This window comes from Engraulis encrasicolus, chromosome 2, assembly GCF_034702125.1.
Source record: "Engraulis encrasicolus isolate BLACKSEA-1 chromosome 2, IST_EnEncr_1.0, whole genome shotgun sequence".
Lineage (NCBI taxonomy): Eukaryota > Metazoa > Chordata > Actinopteri > Clupeiformes > Engraulidae > Engraulis > Engraulis encrasicolus.
Genome location: NC_085858.1, coordinates 48,755,804 through 48,773,303, shown reverse-complemented (window position 1 = coordinate 48,773,303; position 17,500 = coordinate 48,755,804). Strand labels below are relative to the sequence as shown.

The following is a 17,500-nucleotide window of genomic DNA, read 5'->3' as shown; positions in this document are numbered from 1 at the left end:
CCAAACTACAACACACACACACACACACACGCACGCACGCACGCACGCACGCACGCACGCACACACACACACACACACACACACACACACACACACTTTTACACACACATTTACTCACTCACTCTATCTCTCCCACTTACTCACTCACTCACTCACTCACTCATTTCTGTACATGCATTTACACACGCACAGGAATACACACACACACACGCACACGCAAGGCACACACATGGGCACGTTACGTTATCCCTCACCTCTATCCTCAAACAACATGGCCTCCACTTGACACGCCCATCATTAGTGGCTGTCCCTGGAGCAGTGTCAGCCTCTGCCTGGCCCCGGGCCTCGTGACTGGCCGGCCAGGCGACCGCAGGGACAGAGGACGGGGGACAGGGGCAAGGCTGGACTGGACTGTGGGAGAAATAGGGCACAGGCACTTTTGGCTTAAAGGGGCCCCCTCATAATTTGCGGCGCAGAACAACACCCTCGTGTGGGCCCCTATTTTCAGAAATGTAAAAAAAGACGTTTCTTTTTTTTCACATCTCTGAAAAGGGGGGCCCACGAGGGTGCAGGGCCCACCGGGAAATGCCCGTTATGCCAGATGTCCAGTCCAGTCCTGGACAGGGGACTAAAGGGACGAGCTGAGGGGAAGGGGGGGGGAGCACCGGCTGTGGAGTGGAGCAGTGGACAAGAGAGCAGAGCAGAGCAGAGCTGTGCTGTGGAGCGGGCAGGAGCTTGTGTAGTGTAGTGCTGTGCAGCGGGAGGGAGCTTGTGTAGTGTAGCTGCTGATGGTAATCTGGCCGTCTGCCTCTCTGCCAGGTGTGTTGTGGTGGCGGTGGCTCGGCAGGGGCAGATTAACGTACACAGCCAGGCCACATATGGCTGCAGCCTATAGTGGACCCCCCGTCTGCCAGGGCCCAAGAGGGGATGAAATCAATGATTGCAATAATTGTATTTATAAATAAAAGTATTATTGAAAAATTAGTCTGCCGTGTCAAGGAGAGTTTTTAAATCTTGTTAATACTCCTTTGTACAGACATGTTCTCCTTAATTCCTGGCTCAGAATGATGGCGCTGTCTATGTAATGTTTGTCGTGGAATCCTTCTGTGGGTGCCTGGCCTGCCTATGGGCCATGGGCCATATAAACCTGGCACCATGCCAACAGCAACCTGTATCCACAGCAACCTGTATCCTAGGGGCCACGGGCCATCTAAACCTGTATCCTAGGGGCCACGGCCCACCTAAACCTGGGGGCGTATTACAGAAAACGTCCTATCTTCAGTCGTCCTATCTTAACTTTTGACTTGAGATAAGATTTTTTCCAGTTTGATATTACAGAAACAAATCCTAACTTCATTTAGGATTCTTATCTTATCTTTGGAAATCCTATCTTATCTTGAGTTAGGAATCCTAAAGTAGCGATCTAAACATCTACGATCTACTTTTTATGTCTGTTACCTGACAACAAATGCACCGCTACCTAGCAACAGTAGTGCGACGCAAGCTAGAATACACAGATTTGACTGCTGCTGCATCTCGCGGTCTGCGTGATACTAAACCAGAGAGGAAGAGGACGTACATATTTCGCTAAACCTTTTAAGCTCATTACTTTTAAATAACGCACTTATTAGTGACGTTCCACCGAACAGATTTATAATACAGCAACATCTGTGAGGACGAAATTAGGTCACTCTCGCTGCCTGCAACCTCAAGTTGACCAAATGCATTGTGGTTTCAGTCCCAATAAAGTGCTTCCCATTTTCCATATTTTCATCCCAATGCTTTGTTTTTCCAAGCGAATGCACGCAAAACAGTTAAAACGTAATTTCATGAAATGTCTTTGTATGACCAGCGCATGTATATAAATAAATGACAATTAGCCGACTTGGCTTGACCCATGGTCGGCTGTCAATTAAGGAAGTTGATATCGGACTTCACATCGAAGTCGGGTATATTTATCATCAACTCTGCACTTCACACATCGTTTGGGTCAGTCAATATAGCCTAATTTAATTAACATTTCATCCGTTCACAATTGCGTTGTTTTCCCGGATAGACTAGACTAGACCGGATAGCTCTGGCTGAAACAGCAAGCTGAGCGTGGGTAGGGCCTAAATGGTGATACATTTTGGCTAACAAATCAATGGATAACTGGAATTATGACAGCTGGGTGGCTGTCCTAAAGTTAGGACCAATTATTTGGGATTTTTCGAAGTCAGGATGCTTCTGTAATAACTTAAGATAGGATGCGCAAAACAACTTAGGAAACGCTGTTCTGTAATACGCTTTTCCTAAATTCGGTCCTATAGTGCCGTTTCCGCGGTAACTAGACAGATAAGATAAGATTTTCAAGATAGGAAGTTTCTGTAATACGCCCCCTGTATCCTAGGGGCCACGGCCCACCTAAACCTGGCACTCACTGTGGGTGCTGGTGGCTGAGCTAAGTGAGCGATGCTGGCATTGGAGACTGTAGAAGTGCACGGCTGTGGATGGTGGTGGTGGCTGATGTGCTGGCTGATGTGGTGGCTGGTGTGGTGGCTGGTGTGGTGGCTGGTGTGGTGGATGATGTGGTGGCTGATGTGGTGGCTGGTGTGGTGGCTGGTGTGGTGGCTGGTGTGGTGGATGATGTGGTGGCTGGTGGCACCGGGCCCGGCTAATGCTAATGCTAATGCCGCTGTAAGTGCTGGTGGTATCTGTGATGGTGGAGGCTGTGGCTATGATGGTGGTGGTGGTGATGGTGGTGGCTGATGTGGTGGAGGCTGTGGCTATGATGGTGGTGGTGGTGATGGTGGTGGCTGATGTGGTGGCTGATGTGGTGGCTGATGTGGCACTGGGCCTGGCTAATGCCGTGTACAGACCAGGAGCGAACGGAGCGAATGAAGCGACGGAAGTCATTATTTCTCTATGGAGGGCACGCGACCTGCGCTACCAAAGCAAATTCGCCAGGAGTGAAGCTTCTTGCGCGACCAGAGCGAATTTTGACGATTAAACTAAATCTAATCGCAGGCGAATTTGCTCTGACGCTGTTCGGCGACAACCAATCGGAACGTTCATATCTCCGAATGTCCCAGGCTGTCAAGCCAGAGCCGTTATGTGATTAGCTGAATCAAACATGTCAATGCTGCGTCTCGAGCGAATACAGCGAATTCAAGGCGAAACTTCTTCTGCTACCCACGCTACCAGGCAGCGTAGTTCGCTCTTGGTCTGGACACGGCATACTCATGAACGGCCATCCGGGTACTTTGCGCTTACATTTGCGTTACGCCCCTTTATGGGTGAAAACAAACCGAATGTCTCATTGACTTACATGCTACATCAGCTAGCCTAAATGAACACTTTCCATGCTTCAGCCACGGCTGTTTTGCTATATGTTTTGAACAGCCGGCAACACGACACGCTTTCGGCATATTGCGCGTGAACAACTCTAGTCTACAGATCCTTATCTTTCGTTTATTAAACCCCAACATTACCAATTGACTTGCATGGGCTGTTTTTACCTACAAATGGGCATAACGCACATGGAAAACGTCACGCCGTTCATGAGTATAATGCTGTCAGCGGCCCTGCAGTGAGAGCTGGTGGTGGCCATGATGGTGGTGTCTGTGATGGTGGTGTCTGTGATGGTGGTGGTGGTATTGGATGGTGGTGGTGGCTAATGTGGTGGCTGATGTGGCACTGGGCCTGGCTAATGCTATCAGTTTCTGCTTTGAGTGGTGGTGGTGTTGCTGTGGTGGTGGAGGCTGTGATGGTAATGTTGGTGATGGTGGTGGTGGTGGCTCGGCTGTGGATGGTGATGGTGATGGTGGTGGTGGCTGTATTTGTGATGGTGGAGTGCTGGTGGTATCTGTGATGGTGGAGGCTGTGGCTATGATGGTGGTGATGGTGGTGGTGGTGGTTGTGATGGTGGTGGCTGTATCTGTATCTGTGGTATCTGTATCTGTGATGGTGGTGGCTGTGATGGTGGTGGCCGTGGTGATGGTGTTGGCTGTGGTGGTGGTTGTGATGGTGGTGGTGTTTGTGGTGGCTGTGGTGGTGGTGGCTGTGATGGTGGTGGCCGTGGTGATGGTGTTGGCTGTGGTGGTGGTTGTGATGGTGGTGGCTGTATCTGTGGTGGTGGCTGTATCTGTATCTGTGGTATCTGTATCTGTGATGGTGGCTGCCGTAGTGGTGGTGGTGGCTGTGGTGGTGATGGTGGTGGTGATGGTGGTGGCTGTGGTGGTGATGGTGGTGGTGATGGTGGTGGTGTTGGTGGTCAGGGCCGGATTAAGATGGCCTGGGGCACCTTGGCTACAAGTTGATGTGGGGCCCCTCGGAAAGCAAATTTTGTGACAAATTTACATTGACAGTGTCATAATTACATGCTAGGAATTAGGGAGGGACAACACGTCTACCAACTGTACTCAACATGACAGATGAATATTTCAATATTGCATCTTGTCATAATTCTGCAATTTTTCACTTTTGACCAATCGGGGGCCACATGGCGCCCAGTTTTTGGCCACAGAAACCAATAGAATTGGGGCGGAATTTAGTGCTTCCAGACTGGATTTAGCATTTTTTTTGGCTGGAAATCATCCGCCTCATCTGGCAACCCTGACTGTGGTGGTGGTGTCTTCCAACCGGATTGAATGAGTTACGGTTCAGGACCAAGGGCTCACCCCAGAGGACCCTCCACTCAGCAGCAGCGACAGACATGTTGGCGCGTGCCCTGTGTGTGTGTGTGTGTGTGTGTGTGCGTGTGTGTGTGTGTGTGTGTGTGTGTGTGTGTGTGTGTGTGTGTGTGTGTGTGTGTGTGTGTGTGTGTGTGTGTGTGTGTGTGTGTGTGTGTGTGTGTGTGTGTGTGTGTGACGTGTGTGTGTGTGTGTGTGTGTGTGTGTGTGTGTGTGTGTGTGTGTGTGTGTGTGTGTGTGTGTGTGTGTGTGTGTGTGCATGTTTGTGCATGTTTGTATGTATGTGTTTGCACATGTCTGAAGCAGACATGTGGATGTATTGTGCAGCACGTACACAGCCCCCTCACCCTACCCTCTCCACACACACGCACACACACACACGCGCCCGCACACACACACGCACACACACACGCACACGCACACACTACACTACACACAGCCCCTCTCACCCTACCATCTCTCACTTGTTTCAGACATAAACACGCGCACACACGCACACACACACACACACACACACACACACGCACAAGCACACACACATGCACACGCACATGCACACGCACACGTACACGCACACGCACTACACTACACTACACACAGCGCCCCTCACCCTACCCTCTCTCACATGTTTCAGACATAAACACACACACACACACACACACGCACAAGCACACACACACGCACATGCACACGCACACGCACACGCACACACGCACATGCACACGCACACGCACACGCACACGCACACACACACTACACTACACTACACACAGCCCCCTCACCCTACCCTCTCTCACTTGTTTCGCACATGCACACGCGCACACACACACACACACACACGCACACAGACACACACACACACACGCACACAGACACACACACACACCCTCTACCCTCTCACTTGTTTGTCACATCCACATATAAACACACGTACACTACACAGATAGAGACACAGATAGAGACACAGATAGAGACACAGATCTGCTCCTTCTTGAAAACATCACTCACATCTGCAGACTCCCAGACGGTCGGTGACAACAAGCACAAGCATCACACACATCACACACACACACACACACACACACACACACACACACACACACACACACACACACACACACACACACACACACACACACACACACACACACATACACACACACACACACACACACACACACACACACACACGCACTACACTATACAGTACACACACACACACACTACACTATACACACACACACATACTACATTATATACATCACACACACTACACTACACACACACACACACACACACACACACACACACACACACACACACACACACACACACACACACACACACACACACACACACACACACACACACACACACACACACACACACACACACACACACACTACTCTATACACACACATAGACTACACTATATACACACAAACTCACACACTACACTATACACACACACACACTACACTACAATAATCTACACAGAACCTGACACATAAAAAAGCATGCACCATGTTAAGGCAAAACAAATTAAATATGTAAATGTCACGATTGAGTGAGTTAGCTGATGTATGCAAGCAGACAGAGACAAGTGTGTGTGGGTCTCTCTTGGCTGGGCATCACTTCTTTCTGCATACGCCACGTCTCTCTCTCGTCTCGCTGCAACCCCATCAAAACCTGCTTCTCCATCTCCCCTGGCCCCTCCGCTGTCCTTCACCACCTACACAACCTGCCAACGGAAACCATGGAGACAGGCTCAAGGAAGATAAAGCCAGATAAGAACAGCTACACTTACACACACTCACACACACACACACACACACACACACACACACACACACACACACACACACACACACACACACACACACACACACACACACACACACACACACACACACACACACACACACACACACATACAGTCAGTCAGTCTTCTCTTACACACACATTCACAGATATATGCTCACACTTTCGCAGACACATTGATATTCACAGACATGCTCGCGCACGCACACACACAATCTTGCATACTCACTTAAATATATAGGTAAAAGAAATGATACATGTGTATTATTCTGCAATATTCTATTCTCAGCTATTCTATCATCTGTCTACCATTCATCAGCTATCTACATTTGTTCTAGACTGTTATGTTCTATTCTATTCTATTCTATTCTATTCTATTCTATTCTATTCTATTCTATCCTGTTCTATTCTATTCTATTCTATTCTATCCTGTTCTATTCTATTCTATTCTATTCTATTCTATTCTATTCTATTCTATTCTATTCTATTCTATTCTATTCTATTCTATTCTATTCTATTCTATTTTAATACAATCTATTACAATCATATAATCTCATCTAATTAATACAGTATAATACAGAAGTGATACAGCATAGTGCAGAGCATAAAGAACATAGTACAGACTGCACATATCTACTGCATGTGTAGTGTGCACTACAGAGTATAATGCACATCCATGATCGCCGCCGTCATTTATTTAATTTTATATATATTCATTCCTTTTAAAAAAGCGCCAATGCTTGGCCCATGGATTAGCTTTCCCCTTGCATGTCAGGAGCAGTCAGAGAGAGAGCGAGAGAGAGAGAGAGAGAGAGAGAGAGAGAGAGAGAGAGAGAGAGAGAGAGAGAGAGAGAAAGAGAGATGTAGAGTGAGATGTGGAGATAGAGTAGGACAGAGTGACACAGGAAAGACAGAGAGAGAGAGAGAGAGAGAGAGAGAGAGAGAGAGAGAGAGAAGAGAGAGTTAAAGGGAGAGAGAGATGTACTGTAACGATATGTAGAGAGAGAGAGAGAGAAGAGGAGCAGAGGAGAAAGCAAAGAGTTAATTCCTCATTTAAAGCCCTGCCCTATGATTAATGTAGCTGTGCATCTGTTGGAAGAGATTAGGCAGCGCTGCCATCTGTGCCCATAGCCCCGTCAGAGGAGAAATTCTCTCCCCGGCAAAGTTGCCAGCGAGCCGGCTCGGGGCGGGACTCGGGAGGGTGGACGGGTGGACGGGGGGGTTGGGGTGGATGGACGGGATGTTTGGGTGACTGGTTGGTTGGTTGTGGGCCGCTGCAGAGGTGCGGTAGGCGTGATGCGCTGAGGTGGCTAAGTTGGGCCATTGGTGTGTGTGGGTCTGTCTGTCGGTCTGTCTGTCTGTCGGTCGGTCCCGTCTGTGAAAGGCGGGCGGGCGGGCGGTCGGTCGTCAGTATGAGTACGCACCGCTGTGTTAGTGTCTCCCCGGTGTTTAATAATGCAACACTCCCCGTCGCCTTGACTCGCTGCTGAGTGGGAACACACACTCCAATATCCAGGGGCCTACGTGTGTGTGTGCGTGTGCGTGTGTGTGCGTGTGCGTATTTGTGTCTTATGTGCGTCAGCCTGGATGGAGGGCTTCCTCAGAGACTGACAGATGTGTGTGTGTGTGTGTGTGTGTGTGTGTGTGTGTGTGTGTGTGTGTGTGTGTGTGTGTGTGTGTGTGTGTGTGTGTGTGTGTGTGTGTGAGTGTATGTGTGTGTGTGTGTGTGTGTGTGTGTGTGTGTGTGTGTGTGTGTGTGTGTGTGTGTGTGTGTGTGTGTGTGTGTGTGTGTGTGTGTGTGTGTACATCCATATGAGTATGAGAGTGTGTGTGTGTGTGTGTGTGTGTGTGTGTGTGTGTGTGTGTGTGTGCCTGTGCGTGAGTTTGAGTGTGTGAGTGTGTGTGTGTGTGCCCACGTGTGCGTCCGTGTGTGTGTGCATGCCTACTCGCTTGACCTAAATGGAGTTTGTATGTGTAGGTGCAGCCGGCTGGCGCTTGCTTTTGCTGCTGCTGTGGCTGCTGCTGCTGCTGCTGTTTCCTGTTTCCTCTAATGGGCTCTCCGTGTTTGCTGGGAGTTTCCAAGTGGAGGAGGACCCAGTGCGCTATCCCATAATATACACACCCACACCACACCACACAGACTCAAAGGTGCTCTCCCTCTCTCTCGCCTTGCGACTCCAATCTTGAGCACTTCCTGTCAAATTAAGCGCATGGCTCGGCTCGCCTCGCCGCCGCGACACGACGCTCAGGCTTTAACGTTTGGATGCCTGTGTGACTCTGCACTCCACACAGGCAGACTCTCTCTGATCTCATCTGATCTGGCTCTCTGACGGCTGATGATGGGACACCGTTAGTAGTCCTGGCTGCCTGGCTGGCACCGACTGTCAGGGAAGCCAAAAGGGGGGAAGGGGGGACAAAGGGGTCAGTTGTCCCGGGCCCATGGAAACGAGGGGCCCACAATTGGGTCCTCATAGCATTGTACTGTATGTATTGCGTGGGGAGGGGGGCCCTTTTAGATTACTTTGTTCAGGGCCCAGCCAAAGCTGTCAGCGGCCCTGCTGACTGTAATACACAGACAGCCAACTTAGCGGCTCAGCTCAGCTCAGCTGAGGGCCGGGACCATAAACAATGCCAGCCAATCATAGTGGTGCTTTAGGAATATGTGGAATAAGCTGAGTGATTTGATTGGCTGGCTTGAGCTTCAATATCAGGAAGATTTTCTTTTTTGTCTTTTTTTTTTTTTTTGGTGAAGCGAATCACATCACAGACAACATCAGATGCCATCCATGAGCCTAGTTCCTAGAGATAGCAAGCCTCTCCGGGAGGGAGATGCACGGAAATAGAGAGCGTACATAGAGAGGGGCGGGTGTCGATGGAAACTACCGCTCGCTCTGAGCACATTACAGCTGCTGCACCGTGTTAATAAAGTTATTCGAGCCTGACTGACATCGGTAGCTCAAAAAAAAAAACCTCCACGAATTGAAAAAAATGCCTCATCCCGGCACAGCTGAAAAAGACCTACGTACATTCATCACTTCAGTCATCACATCAGCAATAATACATTTTTTGTGTGCATGTCATAATCTGTTATAGGTTGTGCGTGTGCGTGAAATTAAATAAAGTAAATCCACCGCTGAGACACATGCAAATGATCCTACCTATGTAGCCTACTCAATGTTTCATGTGTTCATCGTGTGAGTGTGTGTGTGTGTGTGTGTGTGTGTGTGTGTGTGTGTGTGTGTGTGTGTGTGTGTGTGTGTGTGTGTGTGTGTGTGTGTGTGTGTGTGTGTGTGTGTGTGTGTGTGTGTGGGACTTGCATGTGAGTCATTAAGCTTATCAGCCTTGTAGGGCGCTGACCCATCGGACGGCTGCGGGTCAGGGGTTCGAACCTCTGGAGGATGTGAGTCGAGTTGAGTGAGTTGAGTGAGTGAGTGACTGTGCAGGGCTCGGTAATTAGAGCTGTTGTCACAGGGACGCTGGGCACAATTCATAATACTGTCAGCAGACTGCCGCACGCGGCGCGCCTCCGCTCCACCACCGTCTCTGTCGCTACCGCTACTGCCGCCGCAGCCGTGCCGCCGCAGCCTTGCTCGCTAGCCTAGCTGGCACTCATTTGATTCCCCTTACATTATACACCATGATGGAAATTACGGCCCTCGCTGGAAGCCTATTAAAACAATGTGTCAAATAAAATTGATTACTCCCCCCCCTCCCTCTACATCCTCTCCACCCCCCCCACCCCCCCACACCCACCCAGCCTTGCCGGGAAGCGTCGGCGATATTTCTCCCTGCTAACCCTAACCCAAACCAGATTACCTCGTTATAAACGACTCTATTAAGATTCATGCGCAAGTGGGCCGACAGCTGCGAACACAACTCTCCTTCACCTTCAAAGTGCCATCTTTCATCATCGGAGCCATATCTCTCCCTCGCTGGCCCCCTCACTCACACACACCCACACACCCACCCACCAGCACGCACACACACACACACACACACACACACACCCTTCCTTCCCTGCTGCCTCTCCTCTCTCCTCTCTTCTCTTCTCTCTTCTTCCCCTGCACTTAACACCATGGCCTCAAACACTGAAGAACTGACTGTGCTGCTGTTTGGATCTGCATATACGCGGCGGCTGAATATATATAGGCTAAATTGAATATATGAAAGAGGGAGAGACGGGGGGGGGGAGATGTTTTTCCTCTCCAGCTTTGGGTTTGTCTCTTTCATGTGTAGAAATGCATGCTGAACACGCTTGATTGTCTACCCTGATTATGGCAAGTGTCCAGATATCTCCACGCGTGGTGGTAGTGTCATTTGTGAGTAAATGATCTAGTAATTGTACTCGACTGCACACATGGTGTTCCACGGAAGCACACGATGATAGCACGCGTGTCACCTCTTCAGACATGTAACACGAAAATATCCTGTGTGCTTTACTGTAAGACTAGGAAGTGACGAGCCTGAAGCCTCACCAGGATTGTCAAGAGAGGCTTGACATAGAACTTTTAAACCCTGGAAAAGAATCCTGCAAGGACTGAATGTATTTCCTTTTAAAACAGTATGATATATAGACCTATAATCTTTTATAATAGCATATCCGATACAGTAATTCATCTTTTAACAGCGATTTAAGAACGAATCACTAAATGTTAACGCAACTGTGCGTGGAGGGAAGAATTTTTGAAAATACATGTAACTCCACAAATGGTTGCTTCTGGCAACTTACAAGATGAGAAATCGACAGAATGACACTTGAGAAATAATAATACTGTAAGCCTTTGGATGTAGTGCTGCTTTCACTCTGTGCAAATGAAAGCGTTGTGGTTGAGTAGGAGTGCTGCTTTCCTGCTGAATGTCTCTACAGGGAAAACCGTCTGATACAATTTCATACTCTGTGGTAGTATTTATTTTATACTAATGATTGAAATAATTACCTCTGCCAAGGAAGCTATGTTTGTTTGTTTGTTTGTTGGCCTGCCAGTTTGTTTGCAAAATAGTTCCAAAAAATAATCAACCCTACATTTTGTACACTCTCTGTCAGCAGGGCTGGACTAGCCATCTGGCATACCGGGCATTTCCTGGTGGGCCCCACACCCTTTTGGGCCCATATTTTCAGAAATGTAATAAAATAAAATAAAATAAAAATCACCGGTGAGTCAGTTCTGTGCCGATAATTATGAGGGGCCCCTTTAAGCCAAAAGTGTCCCCCCCCCCCCTCTCCCCCCAGGCTAGCCCTGTCTGTCAGTATTGTCACAGGGCAACGCGATTGTTGTTGTTTTGGTGAGAATTGGGTCATTGATTACCTAACAAAAACACACTGATGATGACATAAGTTGGTGGACAACAGTGGGTGTCTGCAGTCTCCACATGCGTTTTCTGTGTCAGAAATGAATTTCAACACGTGCTGTGTGTGCGCACAGGGGCGACGCGTTTTGTGTTAATTGTTAGATATGTCATCTATATCTGCATAAGCAAAGGGTAATAATAATGTAATGATAAGGAATCAATGAAATAAACTGTTTTGGAGTAATACTCAAGCCACATACCTGGTTTGAGATGAGCAAAGGTTAATATATATATATATATATATATATATATATATATATATATATATATAATACATTTAAAATAAGAATTAGTGCACTGCATAATATTTTTTAGCTATTTATTTCCAGAATTCACGCTGCCCATTCACAAATGTTACCTTTTTCATGAATACTTACCACCATCATCAAGTTCTAAGTATTCATTATTATACATGAAAAGACTTCTCCATTCTCCACCATTTGCACCTTTAATGTGCAATTTAATACAAAACGTGTCAGATATTTTAATAACTGAATGTTTTAGCTGAAGAGTCGCCTTTTGTGTCACATTCCAAACACTGTGTGTTAAAAGGAGACAAAGTAGTCGCACGCAGGAGCTGGATGAAATTGAGAGAAACTATATTAGAAAGACGAAAATAAAGAAAAGACACAGATAAAGTGGGTTAAAAACGTTCGGGACTCCAGCCCATCATCCAACAAACATAATCTGTGTTCCCCATTTGAAAATGACCGTCTTAACATAATAAGCATGTGACAGAAAAATGACATGTTCCTTCTTAGAGTGCAGTTATTGTATTGACTGACATGAACATACATGAAATACAGATGTTATGAATGAATGAATGAATGAATGAATGAATGAATGAATGAATGAATGAATAAATGAATTGCATAACAGCCTTGAAAGATTGTTCAATTGTATTTGTTTGTCTCTCCCATCCTCTTTGTGTCACCCGTCCACTGCCCTTTTCACACCTACCCTTCTCTTCCTCCTCCTTCTCTTCTTCCTCCTCTTCCTCCTTCTCCTTGTCATCCCCCTCTTTCTCCTCGCCAACTTCCTCTTCATCTTCCTCCACATCCTCCTCCACCTCTCTTCGCTACTTCCCCCGCCTTCGTCTCTTCCTCCTCCTCCTCCTCCTCTTCCCTCCTTTTCCTCCTCCTGTTGTGCCCTACATCTTCCTCCACTTCTTCTTCCTCCACCTCCTTCCTCTTTCCTCCTGCTAATTCTCCTCCCTCTCCTCCTCCCCCCATCCTCCTCTTTCTCATCGTTCTCCTTCCTATCTTCCTCCTACTTGCCCTCTTCCTCCTCCTCCTCCTCCTCCTCCTCTTCCTCCCTGTGCAGATCGGTGGAACCATGTACAACACGGGTCGACACGTGTCCTTCCGGCCCGATAAGTCCCACCTGGTCAACATCTCTGGCGGGCCGCTGAGCTACAGCTACCGCCTGGAGGAGATCCGCCTGCACTTCGGCAGCGAGGACAACCAGGGCTCCGAGCACCTGCTCAACGGCCAGGCCTTCCCAGGAGAGGTGAGGCGGCCCGGGCACGGGCATGGGGCGGGACGGGCCGGGGTTTGGCTGGATGGTGGTTGTGGGTTAGCTACAGCCAGGCGTTCCCAGGAGAGGTGAGGCGCGCCGGGTACGGGGGTTGGTTGGCTGGCCCACTTCAGAGGTTGTGGGTTAGCTACAGCCAGGCCTTCCCAGGAGAGGTGAGGCGGGCCGGGCACGGGCAGGGGCATGGGGCGGGACAGGGGTTGGCTGGCCCACTTTAAGTGGGCAATGCATGCTGTGCACTTACCTGGATGGTGGTGGTGGGCAGGGAAGCCGACAAGGGGGGGGGGGGGGGACAAAGGGGTCAGATGGGTCAGAAGAGGGGGCCCAAAATTGGGTCTCATTGCATTGTATGCATTGGATTGGGGGCCCTTTCAAATGACTTTGTCTCGGGCCTGGCAAAAGCTGTAAGTGGCCCTGGTTTTTGGGTAAGCTTCGCGAAGGCGTTCCCAGGAGAGGGTAGGCGGGCCGGGCACGGGAAGGGGGTTGGTTGGCTGGCTGGCTCACTTCAGTGGGCAATGTATGCTGTGCTGTAGTTGTGGGTAAGCTTCGGCGAAGGCGTTCCCAGGAGAGGTTAGGCCAGCCAGGCACGGGGGTTTCTTGGCCCACCTCGGTGCGCATGTTGCTCTGTTGCTGGTTGGTGGTCGTTGGGCCGGCCGAGGTCCGGTTCGGCTGCGGCCCAGATGCAGTTGTTATCCTGCGAGACCAGGAAGTCAGTCAGCAGCAAGTCATCGCGTGACAGATCATAACATGGGCCGTTAAGAGAAAAAGCTTGTTTTCAGTAGCAGCTTTTCTAGATGGTGCAGTACAGTTGTGCATGTAACCTGTTCTCAGCACAGAGCCGTCCGGGTCTCAGTGGCAGGTCAGCCGACCAGCCCTGTGGTCTACAGGGGAAGGGAATCCCTTTATCAGGCTTGTGGAGAGGCACGGATTTGAGTTTTTTTTTCCATTTATTTGGCCGCACTGTGCTTTGAAAGAGTAGTGCAGGGAGTGCTGAGGTCATGACTTTTTAAAACCCTCATGAGAGGCATCAGCGTTATGATTTGAATGCATCGCAGGATTCACAGAGAAATGCAGTTCTCCGGGCTCATGACAGCTTTATCTGTACCGAGGAAACGGAAACCAAGCACGGCTTTTTTTTTTATATTCACAGTATGGAAGTGCACGCAGCAAAAAAAAAAAAAAAAAAACTTTTGCCTTTGCTGTCTCATTTCGGATTTAAAGCAATAACTCGGAAATATAAAAATGAAAGGGGAAAAATTGGCCTTATCTCTTCAACGGTGCGCCAGCAGTCACCCATATGAGGCTTTGTTGTCAGCTGTGCACAAAATGAACTATTCAGCAAAATGCCCTTGACCAGACAAGACACAGTCACCCCTCACAACAAGGTTTTAGAAGAAAAAAGACCTTCTCTAGAATACACTGTTTGGTTCTTTTGTAGTTCATCAGGAAAAAAGTCATATTGAGATTTCAACACACACAATGAAAAGGCCATTAGTAACAGACATGTTTCTAGGCGGGGAACCATTTTGTGTACAGTATGGTTAAATACAAGGTAGGCCTATTTGGCCATGCGGCTTTCTACCGACACTGTCAATAAACTATTAGGCATAGAGCATGCATATAGGTCATTAGTAACAGACATGTTTCTAGGGGCACCATTTTGTGTACAGTATGGTTAAATAGGCTACTAGGTATTTAACCATACGGCTTTCTACCGACTCTGTCAATAAACTATTAGAAATGGTTCAAATAATTAGCAGACTATAGGCCTAGAGCATGCCAGAAACGTTGCGACTGGGTGAACAATAGCTATTTAGCAGAAGATATTTCCTCTATTTAGCAGAAGATATTTCCTCTTACACAGTAAATAAGCTGTCAGGCAAATGAGGCTGAAGGAGTGATGTCTTTAAAATGGCCGCTAAACAGGTATAAATGCGAAATGCCTACGTGTGCGCGTGCTGTGCCATCATCATAGCCAGTTAATCACCCATGTAATTGTCATAATTTGTGAATACGGGGGTGCGTGGATTAGCGGAGGTGTGTTTGCGTTAAAGAGATCCAAGTGTCTCTGTCATTACGTCTTTCCAGCTATACCATCGTCTGCCTCATTTGTGTTCCCGGACGCTGCACAGTTTCCACAGGATTAGTGCAGGCCTGTTAGGACTTTGTAGGCAGATGTATCAATGTCTGCTGTGGCAGAGAGAGATAGACATCTTTTTTAAAGATTCTTATGGGTTTTTATGCTTTTAATTTAGTATAGGGCAGAGAGAGGGGATCGGAAAGATGACTTCAGGCTAGATTAGAACCCGGGTCGCCATTGTACTGTGATGCAACATGTTAAAGTGATACTGTAGCATTTTTGGAAATAAGCTCATATTGCACCTCCCCTTGACTTAAATAATTGATTTTTACCTTTCTCCTGTACTTCTAGTCATCCTCTGAGTATGGCAGTGCAAATTTTTCCTCCAAGCTAGCAGTTAACATGGAATCCTATGAGACCAGTTGGCGGCAAGCTGGTCTCATAGGATTCCATGTTAATTACTAGCCTGGAGGTAAAATTTGAAAGTTTGAGTTTAAAAGTACAGGAGAGGTGTAAAATAAGCTTATTTGCAAAAATGGCACAGTATCACTTTAAGCCCACTGAGCTATCACGCCGCACATAGTCTGTTTCTTATGGTTGATACAGAAATTAGTTTTGATTTCCGTAAAGAACTCTATAGGCTATGACGCATTCTCTCGACTCAGTGGTGGTGAAGGTCTGAAAAACAACCATCTCCAACTTTTTAGCCATTTATATTCTTTAAGTCTCCTCCTGGGCTCATAATGTTAGTGAATTTAGTCCCTAATTTAAAGAGTTCCCTTGACCTTTTATGAGTCTGAGAGATAATTAGGTTTCTCTGACCCGTTGCCTGAAGTAACATTTGATGGTCTGCACGTACGGCACCTCCATATTCCTCATAGTACAGTAGGCCTGCTACCTCCATACTTTTATTCACCTCTAAAATTCCATACCGCCTCAATTTTGTCTCCTCACCTCCGGTGTCTTAGTTACTTACAGTAGACCCCTTTCCTTTGTTACCACGGCGGGAAATAATGCTGACCACCTTTTTTTCTTCTTCTTCTTCTTCTAAAGCTGGCTGTATTAAAATTTCTCGCAGCGTCTTTGTCATATCCTGGCTGCAGTAATTCACTTTCGTGTCTCTGTGTCCTGGGTGAAAACCGGTGGTCCTCCGGACAAACGCGGCTGTGGCCATGCATACAAATCAGGGGACTTCCATATTTTTCTTCACCGCTGAAAACCCATCATTCACTGCCAATACGTCACCCTTGAGCTGTCAAGCTTGTCAGTGTGGATCACAGGCCGAAATCTGAGCTCTGTTGATCCCAGCTGCCATACGGACCCATGGAGATAGGCTACGTACGCCATCTCACCCAGACCTAGCCTAGCATGTAGTACTTGCCTAGACTTCCAATGAGAAAATCAAATCAAGGATTAAACTTCAGGAGCTAAATCGGCCGCTATTAATTACAGAGAACAGTTCTATTAAAAATTTAATGGGGTTGTGCATATCTGAAGCATCTGTGGCCAAGCATCTAAAACGGCGATTGGATTTGCGCTTGAGGGCAGAGCGTGAGAGAGAGAGAGAGTGGAGGGATGAAGTTGAAAGTGGTGGCTAACTTATAAAGTCTATTTATATTATATATTTCTCCTTGAATATATGTTTTATAAATCTTATATGTATTCAAGGAGAAAAGCGCAGGCTTGCTCGCTCACTCACTCCTTGGCTGACGCAAATGTGGTGAGATGATGACAGTATTCTTTATTGTGGGCAGTTTGGCGCACAGAACTCCTGGAGACGAGTGTGTGTGATAGTGTCATTGTTCAAGTTTAATAGAGAAAAAAAACGGAAACTGTAATCTTAAGGCAGATGGCTCGGCTGAGGTTTCTAAGGGAGAATGTTATTTTTTTTCTTCAACTCTTCCCGTCGTCTACCCCCTTTTCTCCCTTCCATGGCAACCAGATTTCTGTATTTAAAACAGAATTCAACAACGGTTGCAGCAGGAATGTGACCCAAGGTTTGTTTGATGATGAATGATTCTCGGGAAACTCTCGGCTTCAAAGCCGG

General features: G+C 47.7%; 1 protein-coding gene across 1 annotated transcript in view; it reads left to right on the top strand.

Annotated features, from left to right (window-relative positions):
- The window catches only part of LOC134440175 (carbonic anhydrase-related protein 10-like), a 66,479-nt gene that overhangs the window by 39,503 nt on the left and 9,476 nt on the right, over positions 1–17,500 (top strand). The window contains exon 4 of the mRNA XM_063190144.1: positions 13,164–13,349. Coding sequence (XP_063046214.1) covers positions 13,164–13,349 — 186 coding nt within the window. The remainder of the gene's footprint in view (positions 1–13,163; positions 13,350–17,500) is intronic.